The sequence below is a fragment of the Rhinichthys klamathensis genome, unplaced genomic scaffold (assembly GCF_029890125.1).
Source record: "Rhinichthys klamathensis goyatoka isolate OS25496 unplaced genomic scaffold, OSU_Roscu_1.1 h1tg000338l_1, whole genome shotgun sequence".
In the NCBI taxonomy this organism is placed as follows: domain Eukaryota; kingdom Metazoa; phylum Chordata; class Actinopteri; order Cypriniformes; family Leuciscidae; genus Rhinichthys; species Rhinichthys klamathensis.
Window position 1 is genome coordinate 557,260 of NW_026606852.1, and position 15,124 is coordinate 572,383.

The 15,124-nt window shown below is 39.1% G+C and overlaps 1 protein-coding gene across 2 annotated transcripts in view; it reads left to right on the forward strand.

Annotated features, from left to right (window-relative positions):
• prkceb (protein kinase C, epsilon b) overlaps nucleotides 1-15,124 on the forward strand; it is a 114,784-nt gene that overhangs the window by 25,278 nt on the left and 74,382 nt on the right. For both annotated transcript variants that reach the window (XM_056272471.1, XM_056272470.1), the window contains exon 2: nucleotides 1,331-1,394. In XM_056272471.1, the coding sequence (XP_056128446.1) occupies nucleotides 1,331-1,394 (64 nt within the window). The remainder of the gene's footprint in view (nucleotides 1-1,330; nucleotides 1,395-15,124) is intronic.

Here is a 15,124-nt window from a genome sequence, read left to right on the forward strand (position 1 = left end):
TTTGTCTCATGAAATCTATTTCGCCATGTTAATGTATGTGATTTAGTGAATATTTAAGAATCTCAGCTATTTCACTTTTGATACCGGCGCTTTTTGTATTGGGAGTGTGAATTTTGCGTGTGCGTGCGCTTGCAGCAGGTTTTTTTCTTCTTTGCACTGGTGCATCCTGTGTAAAACCTGTGTTGACTGCACTAACATGATACGGCTCGCCTCTAACCCAACTCCCACACACATCCTCACTGTCTCTCTCTCTCTCTCTCTCTCTCTCTCTCACTTTACTCTCATAGCATGTACAAATCTCTCCACTCATCCCCACATCCTCCCTCCATTTCCTGCTTTAATCTGGTTTTGATGGAACAGCCGTTATGCTGTCATTAGCTGCTGAGAGGAGAACTGGGCCTAATATCAGTCATTTCTGCCTCAGCACAACCCTCACAGGGCTCATGTTCACTTAGATACTGTGCTGTTTCCTCTGCTGGTGCCACATATTCAGCATTTATTCGGCTAATCCTGACCATGTGTGCTTGTTTATTTCCATTAGTATCATTACTGATCAGTAAGGCTTTCGCAGGTGGTGTGCAAATCTAATGAAGCATGAAATTACCGACACTAATTTATTGTATGTATAGTATGCACATGGATGTATTTTTTTAATACAACAGAATTACATCTGAACTTGACTGTGTGATCATCATGCATTTTTGCTACAAAAAAGCAACTTTGACATTTTGATAATATCTTTTTTGTTCCACTGGGAAAATTCAAATGGGTTTTTGAGCTTCATGAGAGTGTGTAAATGATGACTGAACCTTTAGTTTTGGCTTTCAAAATCCACTTGGTTCAAATGGGCATGAAACACACACATTTCCAACATGGTGGATTAATCCGATTATTTAAAACACCAGCATGTTAGCCAAAAATTATGTATTTTGTTAAATAATTTAGAAAATAAACTGCTAAAACATATTTATATACAATTTAGCATGTATTCAAGTCTCTCAACAAAGATTTTAGTTTAAAAATATAGATGATGTATAAGCAAGCAAAAAAAAAAAAACTATTCTGGTACTGCTAATATAGTTGGATTATTTGTGATAAATTCCTAGTTCTTACTTATTTGTAAGTGTTGGGAATTTATTGGGAGAAATTGTAACACCTATTATTGTTATAAAGATCCAGTCTGCTTTTTTTCAGAAAATGTGTTTACTCTAGAACATTAAGTTGACTCTTAAAATTATTGCATTGAGTATAGAGGCCAGTGAAGATTATTGAAGATGTTCCTTTGCTTTGCTGCTGAAACATAATTTTCTTTTCTGGATGGTCCTTACAGATAGACTTGGAGCCAGAGGGGAAGGTCTTTGTCATTATTGACTTGTCCGGATCATCCAGTGAAGGTAAGACATCCTTGCAAACTTTCTGTGATTGCATTACCTGTCATTTAAAGACTGCTTGAATCATGTCCCTGTTAACCATTATACCTAATACAATATTTCTTATAAACACAGACGTCCTGTGCTGTCTGACACAGTAAATACTCACTGGATGTTTGAAATAAAAATAAAATAAAATGATAGTGACAGACACAATGTATGGCATCAGGCCTTCGAGATGCATTTATTTTTAAATAAAATGAACACAGTGAACACTCAAAGCTGAAAATGGGATAGTTCTATTAACATATGCCATTGTTTGAAATGCAGACTTCTGCTGAGTCTGTGCAGCTGCTCTTTCTGGAAAACATATGAAGAGCTGCAACTTTCTGATCTTAATGTTGCCTCCAGTGTAGCTGAAAAAAAAAAAAAACACTTTTGTGCAATCATTGGACCCAGATCCACTGTGGCATTGATTCCACTCAGATAACCTCCCAGATGTGCCTCTATCACGAACACTTGCTACGGCCCAAATCCTATCATACCCCTGCCTTCCCTGGATACACATCAGAGATGGCCCACTTCAAGAGGTCCTTCATCCTCTCGGCTCAACTCCTGCTCCTGGAGGCAGAACATATGATCACTTGCCTCTCACACTGATCTAGATGCTGCATATCAAACATCTCCTCGTGTTTACACAGACCTTGTGTCCGCACAATCAGTGGTGTAATGGCACAGTTTGCAAAACTGTAAGCCAGGAATTTCTCCAGGAATAGTCATACGAAGAGAGGCAAACAATTGTCATGTTTTGGAAAGGCATATGTTGTATTTTGAATGGTTATCTCTGAGACAAGATGCCACCAAGCACCTTAGCAATCATAACCCAAAGAGGTTTAATAAATCTGGAAAGAGTTAACCGTTAGCATTCCTATTCATGTCAATGCTAGTAGCTCTGGTGTTATGCGAGTCGCACATAGGCGTAATTTGCGGGTGGGGCGTTTTGCCATGGTCGATATTGTCCCCACCACTTTTGAAACATCTCGCGGCACAGATGGGACATGTCCCCACCACTTTTTGCCATGGTCGATATTGTCCCCACCACTTTTGAAACATCTCGCGGCACAGATGTAACTAATACAAATAAACAAAACATCTCTAGTTAACTAGCAGAGCATTAATTTCGTTCGTTTGTTAAATAAGAGGCGATCTAGCGCTGAAATGTGTTGTTTTTGAAATCAAGTGATCAAAGTGCTCGTTGTCGCTGGCGTGGATCCATCAGTGGCGTGGATACAGTGTTCTGTTGTGGCCAACGCACAGTCTTCACTCGGACGCGCGCTTCAATCCGTTGCGGAGACTCTCTATTTGTTCTGTTGAAATCACAATGTAAAATGCACACAAACGTGTCCCTGCTTGATATACAACCCCTGATAAACATAATCGGTTTTAATGAGAAAAAAACAACAAAAAAACTATACGAGTACGGATTAGAACCCAGAACCTCTGACACGCTTGGCAAAAGTTCTGCCACTGGACCATTAATGGATCTATGCATTGTTTCACCTGAAAATCCTCGGCACCAACACATATTTGATCTCATTAAACGACAAATTAAACACAATGTACTATTTAAATCGATTGCTGGACATCGGTATGTTATTGTACATAGGTACATCTGATTTATGATTTAGCATTGTATTGAAATATCACCACTATAAGTTATGTTTTGCATGCTGAGACTAGCATGGGATGCTGGGTGTTGGTTTTCTGGTCCCCAGCATGGGAAGCGTGAGTGCTGGTAGACCAGCTACACCAGATTGGTTTTTCTTGAGATCAACATGACTATGCTCTGGTCCAGCAGTTAGACCAGCACTATACCAGCTCTAACCAACATAAACTAGCCTGGACCAACATGGAGTTCATGTTGGTTTATTCTTGAGTTTTTTAGCCAGGATGGAACAACAAAAACAAACTATTAAGCCCCTTTCACACAGAGATTCCGGAAAATACACGGATAAAGTGACCCGGGATTTGACCCGGGTTCATTTGATTTTGGTTTATTCACACTGCCAGTGATTTTCCGGAATCAGAGAGTGCGTTCACACACAGCCCGTAAAAATCCTGTAAAGACACGTGACATCGATGTGACATGTAATGTCTCAGCAGCGTCTTAAATTTGCTTATGAGCTGCGATTTCTCTCTCGAGAAACCACGCTTGTGCATTTTTTTCCCTGATTCGATCATAAACTATTACGTACCGTTTCACTAGCCTGCTTTCACTTCACTTCAGCGTCATCATTACGACACGGCATTGATTACGGCTTTTGTTCACACAGCGCGCGTTCCGGGACTGAACACGGCAATATTACTAGGTCCCCAATCCGGCATCAATCCCGGGTCGTGTTTGCATTCACACAGAAGGCGTTCTAGCAATTTCCTGGCAATTTCCCAGGATCAATGCGCTGTGTGAAAGGGGCTTTAGAGAGCGCAACAATAGACTTAGACTTTCACAAGCGCTTGTGTGAGGGGGTTAAGAGATACACAAAACTGTAGTTTAAACGAGAATCGACTCTTTACCTCACATACATTTTGGAGAGAAATGGCGCAAACACTGGAAAAAAAATTAAACTTGAGCATGTGTCAAATGTTATCAAATGCGTACAACATGCACTTCAGGGTTCAGCTGTCAACGCGGCCATCTATTATTTTTGCAGTCTCCAGTAGTCTCTTCCTCAGTATCTTCCTTTTTTTTTTTACCATGAAACAATGGCCAGGGGGAAAACTGTAGCCCAGACCAGTGTTGCCATCTTGTGGAACAATTAATTGCAAAACATTCACTGCACATGTGGTACACTTGGCAAATGGTTAGAAAAAATGGCCATGTATGTGTGTACTATACGGATGAAGAAATCTGTCACGCACACTGTACACATACGCTAGTGTACGCATAAAAATGAAGTATACGTTGAGCCTTAGCTGCAACTTTGCATTAGTTGCATCTTTTAAGGAACAGGTAAAACAAAAGTGTGTGTTTTGTTTCTGTCACCCTCATTCTGTTTCAGAATGTTTTAATTGGATTCTTATTCATTTTACTGGAAAACAGTCTACGTGACTCATATTTCATTGCGTTTAATCGACGTTTGCATCAGGAAGTGCATACTTAACATTTCGTTTTCATGAAAGTTGGATGACTCATCAAAGAGTGGCAGAGAAGATGTGTTTATCAGCAGTTGCAGAATTGTAGTTAATTTTTCTCAGAGTCTGGTCTGATGTTAAAGATATTGATGAACAACCACAATAGATATTGAAGAAGAGACACAAAACATGAATGTCCTGGTTAATAGGCCTTTGAAGTGTGTTGTGCATCATACCTTTTGCAGATGCCAATCTGTTTTGCAAACTGCCATTCTGCAGTTTACTGGTGTAAATCTGATATGTGCATGCGTCAGCTCCATATTGGCATTGGTTCTTCTGATCAGATGGACAGGCGGCTTTGACTGATTTGGGGTTTTGTCCCTTATGGTTTGGGTTGTTGAAAATTGATCTCAAGGCATCCTTCATGCTCAGCACTGTACTGAAGTGAACAGAAGTTTACACGGTCGGTCCAGTGCCAGGGTCTTTTTACAGTGTGACAGTAGAGGGACCTGGGAGTCTGTTACTCACCTCAAAAACCCACAGGCTTTGAGCCGATTTGTCATAACATTGGTGCCTTGAGACAAACCTGTATGACTTTCTTTCTTCTGTGGAACTTCTGCCTTCCTATAGCTTGAACAGTAGAGCATGGAACTGATAACTCAAAGGTCATGGGTTTGATTCCCAGGAAAAGCAAGAACTTGTACAGTGTTTACCTTAAATGCAGTGTAAAGGCCAAAGTATACTTCGGCCGTCCGCTTTCCACGACTGAATGTGACTCTCTGCGTGATGTAATTTTCGCCATCAGGAGGGTCCTTGGACGTCTGCGCACAACTGTCCGCATGCAGCCCAATTTTTGTTTCCATGCGGATGGTGCGCGTAGCCGCGTACAAAACTGCATGTGCAAGTGACTTCAAAAACGCGTTTGAAAACAACGTCCACTAGAAATGTCTCAACATTTTTCATTGTCACCTAGCTAGAATACATCTTAGTCAAGCACAAGACAAAATAAAATGTTTGTTTAACCGATGAGCTGAAGTTTGCATTTTCCAGCCAAGTGACCAAGTAATGGTACTTTTGCCAGTTGTGGGCTCACCATTTCAGGCTATGTTTGCGGGTCCATATACTGTTGTTATGTTGTTGATTGAGACACCAGATCGTAAAAAGTAAACGTGAATCTGTTAAAACACTATTATGTGAAGACTGAAGTTGATCATTGATTTCTGTTGAAATCAAACCTTTCAGCAAGTTTAAAGTGTGTGTCACAGTCTGTCTTGTCTCCGCCTCTTCACTACACTTCCCAGCATCCCTCATGTTTTCGCACCTGCCTGTCATCATCGTTGTCACCTGTGCATAGTTAATCACCTTCATTTGTGTCACCTGGTTTCTGTTCATTAGTGTCTGTATTTAGTTCCTTCCTGTTCAGTCTGTCCTTGTCGGTTGTTAGTTGTATTCAACGTGTGTGTTATCCTGCCCGTCATCCTGCCTGCCTGTTTGTACCTGTGATTTATATTAGTAAAACTGTCTGATTTGGATCCTTTTGACTTTGAGTCTTCTTCTGCCCGCTACACACCCGCTATTACACAGAACTATGAGCATTTTTGGTCCCAAATTCAGCATTGTCACAGCATTTGACCCTGGCGATTGTGTATTACAAGGCCGTTTTACGAAACTCTTCAACATTCTTTAAAATATATTTTTTTGTGTTATGTATCTACCCAGTCAGCAAATTTTAAAATGTCTGTTTTGCCATAATGATTCCATGTGATGTTACATGAGGAGCTGCTACTTCAGTGTAGTCATGTGCTTTCATGTTTGTGCTACAAATGTGATATGGCCATATGTCTTTTTGACCACTGCCCAAAACCACTGAAAGTGGTCTGAGTGATCGGAACACAGAACATTTTGCCCTCTTTTATCTGTGTTTAGCGTCAAGTTTCTTCTAATCCTCAAACACTACGTTTTAAACTCTGGTACATAAGTTGTCATGCACTGTTTATGCTACGGACATGAATGATGCTTTATATTACAGTATGCTGCTTGTTGAGAAGCAATCAGACATGTGATTTTTCCCCAGTGGACCATAAGATAGGAGCCCTAGCCATATCTAAAGTAGGTTTCTTTTTTTTCAGTATCTAAATACTGAATAAAAAAGACTTTTTAAAACACAAGCAATCTGTGCTTTCTGTTTTCTCCTCCAAAAACACAGGCTTTCTTTTCCTTGGAACTGTAATTGGGAGAAATGCCTCTTCGGTTCTGATTGGAGTTCTTTGTGTGAGTCTCTAAGGGTCTTTATACCTGATAATAAATGATTTGATGAAGACTTTATTAAGCCAGATGCCAGCTGAAGGAGGTAACCTTTTTACTCGGCATTTTTAGAAAACTTCAAATGCTTTAGGACAAGTGGAACGTATCTTCAGTAACTGTGTGGAGTGTTTGTGAATGTTTTTGTCAAACAAAGCAAGTGTGAACATGTAAAACCCCTCTCTTGGTGCATTTGCTTTTTTTGGAAGTGGCTTGCCAGTGTTTGAATGTGCATATCGACATGTTATTGCAGTGGTTTTCAGTTTGTGGGTCATGGCCCAAAAATGGGTTACAACTTACACGTTTATTCTAATAGGGTCACAGACAGGGAAAACAAAGCTAAATGCAAATAATAAAATGCAACTAACCCTATAATCATGCAGAGTTAGGATAGCATGATAAGTAGAAATACAACATTGTTAAAAGGGTTGGAGAAAAAAGAAAGTAAAACAAATAGGTTAGCTGTTGTCACGGACTTGGACTCTTTTTGTAGGGGTGTAATGGTATACAGAAGTCACGGCATATAGTAAAAGGTCATGCAGAATAAGGCATTAATATGTGCTCTATAAGTAATAATAAACAGCCAATATCCTAGTAATATGCATGCTAATAAGCAACTAGTTAATTGGACCCTAAACTAAAGTGTTACCAGAAAAAAGCATCAAATCCACAATGCTAGGTTTCTTTTCATTTATTTTGAACAGACAGTAGTGCAAATTACAGTTTGTTCCACCTAGTGGCATTTTGTCCCCCCGGAGCAGTTGGTACAGTACAGCCTCCTTTAGTGTATTAAGCATTAAGCAGTTAACAGAATGTACTCTTGCATAGGTCATATTTTTTTGCAGGGATGATAAAAACCACAAGGTATTTGGTCACAATCAGCTACAAAAATGAAAAGCATCTTGTGTAAAATTAGACTTGCATTAAAAGTGTTACAATTTGCTCCACTTAAACTATATTTAAACATTTAAAGCTTAAGCCCATTCCTCCTTAATTTTCCACGTTTCGCTCTGTTTCGTGCACAGCCTTTCACAGTATACTCCTTTTTCCGTGAGCACAGAAAGATGCATTCCGCGTATGTGCACTAGTGGACTTTGGTTTCAAGCGCTCAATGCTGGGATGGTAACCAGTGCTGGTTACCATCGTCGTCCCGGAGTCGATGCAAGCTGGCCAGTCCATCTCAGCGGACCTCTTCCAATGTTCCCATTCCAACTTCCTGGTCCCAGCCAGGAATATCTATGCTGTTGAAGCATAGATATTTTGAAACAAAAATGTTCAATTCCCCATGTAGTCTGTGTCATATTAATATTTTTGTATGTTGTATGTACAGTTAATATATGCAGGTAATATTACACATTTTAAGGGCACTTTTGTTTTCTTTTGTATGATAAAATATGTTGGTACTATATTGCATGGCCACTTGGTGTGCATTGTAAAACCTGGGTCCTTAAGCAACACTAGTTAAGAACCACAGTGTTAGTGCTCAACTAAAAGTTGTTCTTTTGAGCCGCTGGCCTGCAGTCACCCTAGCACGACTACAGAGACTTGGCAGCTGATAAATCAGTAATGACAGGAGGCAAAACAGTGAACAAACCTAGTGGTCAGGCTAATCCCTAATGTTGTAGAAGCTTTTGAAGATCACACAGCTCTGAACTAGACACACACACACATGCGGAGTGGTGCTGTTCTGTTTGGCCAAGGGACACGGGTGGAATCGGAGTGGATTTCATGGAGGGCGTTCATGGAGAGATCCAGACTGGCTCAAATACTTGGAGCATGTATGGAGCAAATAGAGAATATTAGATTTAAAATATTTAGGCCTAAATGGCAATGGTGTTGACTGATGAATTTGCACATGGTTTGTCTGAAAGCATATTCAAAACACCACATAGACATTTAAACAACATTAAAAGCTTGATTTTCACCACAGGGGGACTTTAAAATATGGCTAGCTGCGGAACAAGGAATATTTATTTAGTACTATTACATTAATTTGACCTGTTCTTACTCATTTTTACTATCTGTGTAAAACACCTCGATCTGGTGCGGGTCGGGTGAGGATATTTAAATCAGAGGAAATTATTGATTCGTGTGGGTGCGGGTGGATGATTTAATTTTAACAGTGGATTCGGGTGACACTATTGCTGATCCATGCATCTCAATTGGTTATGTATTGGTATCACCTGTGTCTAGTTTAGTTCTTTTGCTTGCCCTCTGTATTTATACCGCCAGTTTAGTTCAGTCCTTTATCGGTTCTTGTTTGCTTTATGTGTGGCTTACATTACTTATTCCTGTCTCTAGTGATCTCCTGAGTGTTTAGTTTGAGAATAAAGACTGTTGTGTTTAGAAATTCCTTCGTCTATGTGCATGTCGCAAAACCACATGCTGACAATCTCTTTATACGGATTACTGTTAACAAATTTCTTAAAAGACGACGGCAGTAAAACACAAGCTACACACTGAAGCGTTAACTTAATAATAACAATGGTAACATAAACCAGAATAAAATATAATTAACTCACATAATAAACAAATGAAACCAATTTAAAGTAAATATTTCTGATCTGGGTATGTAACGATTGTATTAGCCACACAAAAACAATGATACACTTGGTGTCTTAATAGAGTTAAACACTGGTTTGATGTTTATTACAAACACACTGTAAAATTAAAAAGAAATGTACTTACCTGTGTTGCCTCAGAGGACAAAAAGCTTGGGATTGCTGTATCTTCCAATAAAAAAAGAGAAAACGGCAGCATGTTGAGAATAATTAACAAAACAGTCTGTTGTGAAATGTGCAGAACAAACGAAAACTTTATCTTTCAGTCATTCAGGCATGTCATTAAAAGTAAACTTCAGCCATGCATTTGTAATGCTCACATCTTTAGGAATGCTATTCAAACTTTTTGGAGTTGCAGTTTCTTTACATCCGCTGACAGAACAAAGCCTGAGTTTGACGGTCTTACTTGACATCTTTATCCAACAGCACTATCGCTCTTGTGATTGATGGACATACGTGTGTTGACATTAGGATTCTCTTGAATTCAAATCTGTTCACTGTTCACCGTTCATCGGTTCACTGGTGCTGGTTGAGGAGAGAACCCCTAATATGATTGTAAAGCGCTTTGGGTGTACAGTAGTACATATGAAAGCGCTATATAAATGAAATAAAAAAATAAAAAAAATAACTAAAAAAAAATCTGGGTATTTCAGAAGGGTTGAAAATGATATTTATTTATATATTAAAACTGTTAGTTTGAGTTCTGAAACTTGCTGTTTGTGTTTATCTTAGAGTGGTCTCTTACATGTGTAAATATCAAGAACATTTTGATTTTCCATTTCATGAGCCCTTTAAATTTAGGCCTAAATATGTTTTTAAGTGTATTATACAAAAAAATAACGATTACCCCAGCGATTATTGGGTGTCTCTAAACACAACTGGAACTGTTTGAAAGAGCAACCTCAAAGCAACAGTTTTTCTCTGGAGAAAAAAAAATGAAAATGAAAAAATGAGAGAATAATTGTTTCAGGAAAAAGAAGCTAAAGCAAAAATATCCAAATGTCAATATGAAGCAAGTTGCAGAGTTCCACATAAGTAACTGTGTGTGTGTGTGTGTGTGTTTAAGGAGGCTGGCTGGCTGACTGCCTTGCGTCAGTCCTGCTTAACATCAGCGGCCCTCACAAAAACACACACACACACACACACACGCATACACGCACGCACACACACACACACACACACACACACACACACACACACACACACACACACACACACACACACACACACACACACACACACACACGCACACACGCACACACACACACACACACACACGCACACACACACACACACACACACACACACACACACACACACACACACACACACACACACACACACACACACACACGCTGAGTACTAAGACACCCGACCGGAGACGGGCTGGAGACACAAGTGCAAGTGAGTCACACAGGAGTCAGACAAAGACAGCAGTTCACAGTCCATCATGATGATCTTTCAATCAGGTCATACCCCAATGAGAAATATAGCCATCACAGCTCTGAATCTGCCCGTGCTCATCATTACTGCCTAGCAGTCCTGCGTGCAACTGCGTAATAATCAATACTGCAGACAGTCGTTTCATTCAGTGCACAGACAGTCCAAAATTAACACCCACCAAGTGCTAGTAAAAATTGGCTGTTGATGTTACTGACCAGTTGGCTGGTAGCTTTATTAGGAATGGCAATATCACATTTAGAAATGATACAAACAATAAAACAGGAAATAAAGTCAGGAATTTTTTACTCAGGAAAATAACAGATATTTATGTATGGTGTCTAACGGTTTTTTTCTCCATGTGATGTCAAGTATGTGTAATATTTCTCACATTAAGTCACTAAAACTCACAATTTAGTGGCAGATGCCGTGAGATTTTGACACTGCAATTGAAGGCCTGTTTACACAAAGTGCTGTGTTAAGTGTTCAGACTAACACTAACATTTGCTTGCCATCATTTTTTTTTTTTGTTACTATGAGTTGTATTTCTGCCACCTACTGTCAGAAAGTGAATTTGCCGTTTTTTTATGCATCGGTCTGAACAGAAAAATTGAATGTGAAAATTGGACCTAACAGTTCTGTTGTTGTGAATAGACTTTGACACAACTGGCCTCATTCATAAATCATAAGTTGCGCATTTTTGTTAGCAGAACGCACCATTTCAGCGGGATTCAAAACAGGTGCACATAAACTTTTATAGAGTTAGTTATTTATTAGATTACATTTCTAGTAAATATTTAAAAAATTGCTTTTTTAATGCCATTGTAAAGTATGGCTGTAATGATGAAGCACACAACAAAAGGAATAGGGAACAAAAACAGTCTCTAATAAATCCAAAAACAGAACACTGATCGCAGGAGAACAACCTAACTCAACCACATCAACATTGACGATACCGAACACTGAACAGAAAGAACTCAAGGCCTAGATACACATGGAACATAATCAAGGAGAACAGAAACAGATGTGTGGAAACTAATAAACAGCCAGGAAAACTAGGAACTCAGGCAAACAGAAACAGAGCAAACAGAGTGAAAATGAAACCAAAACAGAACATAATATACACGTTACAGCCATCTGGAGAATGTGATTTTTGTGTACATGTAGTTTTAGTTGGTTCAAAATTGTGTTGTGAATTCACAATTCACAGCAAGATCTTATTAATGAATCATCAACTCTGCATAAAAAAAAACCCATTTGTATGCATTTGGGATGCAGATATAAATGAGACGCAATGGCCTGCGGTCTTACAGCTATAATGCCTATATATATTTTTATTATTATATAAAAAATTCAGAATACATAATCTGGCTGGTAAATTTTCTCAGTTCACTTAATCTGTAATTTTTAAATGATGGATCCTCAGGGAGCTTTTCTGCCTCTTTTACTCTGTGTGTTTCTCTATTGAATGTAAGAAAAACCGACATGTCCTTTCTCTCTGCCAGCTCATGTTTAGTATTGAAAGTGCTGAGTCATTATGCATTCCAGATGTACGCTGCAGTGTGTGTGTGTGAGTGTGTGTTATCTAATCTCTTTATGTGAAATCTGCTTCACAGCCTGAAAAGTCAGAGAGGGGGAATTAGCGTTCAATGGTCTTGATTTTGAAAAGAGATCTTTTGTACACGGAACTCAGATGTCTCCTTTGAAAGAAGTGGCAAGTGACTGAAGTCGTTCACAATGGGGAATTGAAAGACAATACAAAGAATCATAATGTCTCTCTCATAGTAATCTAGCTGCTGTCTGTTTTGGATTTTAGATTGAGAGACTTGGTAACATCTGTAGCTTTCAACAAAGGGATGGATCACAATGGGTGACTAATCCACCAGCAACCAACTGTGACTAGTATGACAGACTAGTTTTAATTGGCTAGCATATTAAAAAATAAATAATACACATATATGTAGATGCATTACAGTTAAAAAGTTCTTTTTTTTTTTTTCTTTTTTTTTTACGTAAAAAAAAAAAAGTAACTTATGCTCACCAAGACTGCATCTATTTGATAAAAATACAGTAAAAATAGTAATATTGTGAAATATTATTACAATTTTAAATAACTGTTTTCTGTTTGAATATACTTTATAATATCATTTATTCCTGCGATTCAAAGCAGCATCATTACTCCAGTCTTCAGTGTCATATGATCCTTCAGAAGTCATGGTGATTTGGTGCTCAAGAAACATTTATTATTATATTAAAAACGTTAGTGCTACTTAATATTTTTGTAGAAACTGGTATACTTTTTTCAGGATTCTTTTATGATAAAAGTTTAATGAACAGCATTTATTTGAAATAGAAATCTTTTTTTTGTAACAAATTAAGCGTAGCGTCAATTCTGGCAGGTCACGTTAGTCAAGCTCGCATCAGCTGACGCTCAGCTGATCCACGTCTACCTATGGGAATACGACGCCTATCACTGTATACATATATATAAGCTCCTTTCGTATTTTTTATATATTAAACAGCAGGAGCTAATTCGCCTTTGGCTAAGCCACACCCTAGAATGTAGATTGACCAATCACAACGCAGCCAAGAACGAGCTCCCACAGTGGTCCGACACTTTTTCACAGCGCTCCATTGACTTTAACACAGGCGTCTCATATTTTTGGTCTCGGCAGGCTATTGCCGTCGTAGTTTTATCAAAAATATGGTTAAACGTTGTGCCTGGGGCATTTGTAACACAGATACGCGTTTCCCAGAGAGGTTGGAGGGGGGTGTCCATTTTTTCAGGAAGTCAAATCCTGACAAGTGTCGTCTAGCTAGCACACGGTGCTAATAAATACAACGTTATACTCGCGTAGTCCGTTGTTTTGTAATAACGATTATAGAAATGAATAGAGACCTACCCAGCTTTGCATGAACAGTGTTGCTCCTTGATATTGTTAGTCCCAGCCTCCGTCTCGATTAATAGGATATGCGGTGGTTCATTTTTTGACTGTGACCGGTATGCTTTTGCCTCTATTTGGATGCCTTGTTGTTCCTTGCGTTTCACCTGTTTGTCGTTAATATAGCCTTCCAACGTATATTGCAGCCCCTTTTGCCTACTTCTATTGGACACTTTATTTGCTGCTTTATAAAAGTTTGATACATTTTCAGCAGGAAGAGCCGTCACAGCATAAGCCATGTTGATACCAGAGCCCATATGAAGTTTGTTTGTCGGACGTAGCAACAGTAACTAAGGGGGGCGGGGCTTAGCCAAAGGCGAATTACCCTCCTCCATCCCCAGCTCCTCCTCTCGTCATTCAGTAAAGCATTCTGATTCCCGTTGAATCAGAATAAATTCTCGAATTATGTTGTACTTTAAATGTTGTACATTAAAGCTGCAGTCCGTATCTTTTCCTCTTTGTCGCCATCTCTCTGTTCTAAATCTGTAACTGCAGTGATTCGCGGAATTATTATCTTTACGTGGGTTGTAAATCGGCATGAAACAGCGCGGATGAACACAGGCGAGTGCTGCTGTCAGTCACCGCGCTGTGTGGATACTGTCATACAGAATCACAGATTCACTTTTTGAAAGTTTGACCAACATAAGAATTTTCATAAGAAAATGTCTTCTGAACAAGTAAGTAAAATCCATTTTTGTTCTGACCAACTAAGGGGGAAAAAGCATTCGACACGATAAGCTTCGTTAGATTTAATCAACGCGATTTACAGCAACCGTGCAAATTATAGCCTACTTTGTTCTCAAATTGTTCATGTTAACAACATCAGCATTGCGTGACTAATGTTAAATGTAATGTGTTTTATGGTTAGCAGCTACCTGTGTAGTTCAGAATTCATATTCTCCATAATAGCAGAACGAGAAAGTCACAACAAAGGAAACTCCATAACTGTGTGAATTAAGAAAACGTACTGTTACACGATTGAACTATTGAAATGTCTTACTTGTTCAGCAGAAAAAGGCCGTCTCTTCTTCCGTTTTGAACCCCTTCAAAACACGGAGTTCACGCACTTTTCAAAAGCCCCGCCGATGTTTAAATCCTTGTGTTCGCATGAGACGGTTTCTTTCTCTTTCTCTAGCCACCTTAAATCCGAAGTACGAAGTCTTTTGGGTTTTATAACTGCTGAATCTCCAGTTGACACTGATGATTGTTGTCTGGATCTTTCTGGATGCCATAAGTTTAATTATGTAAAGTGCTGCGAGAAAAGCCTATACATCTAAACATCTCGTCACGCGCAGTATAGCCGGCTAGCCGAAACTCCTTCTTTATGTGTACGGGTGTGACGTCATGACGCAAAGACATGCTCGAATTTCCCGCGGAA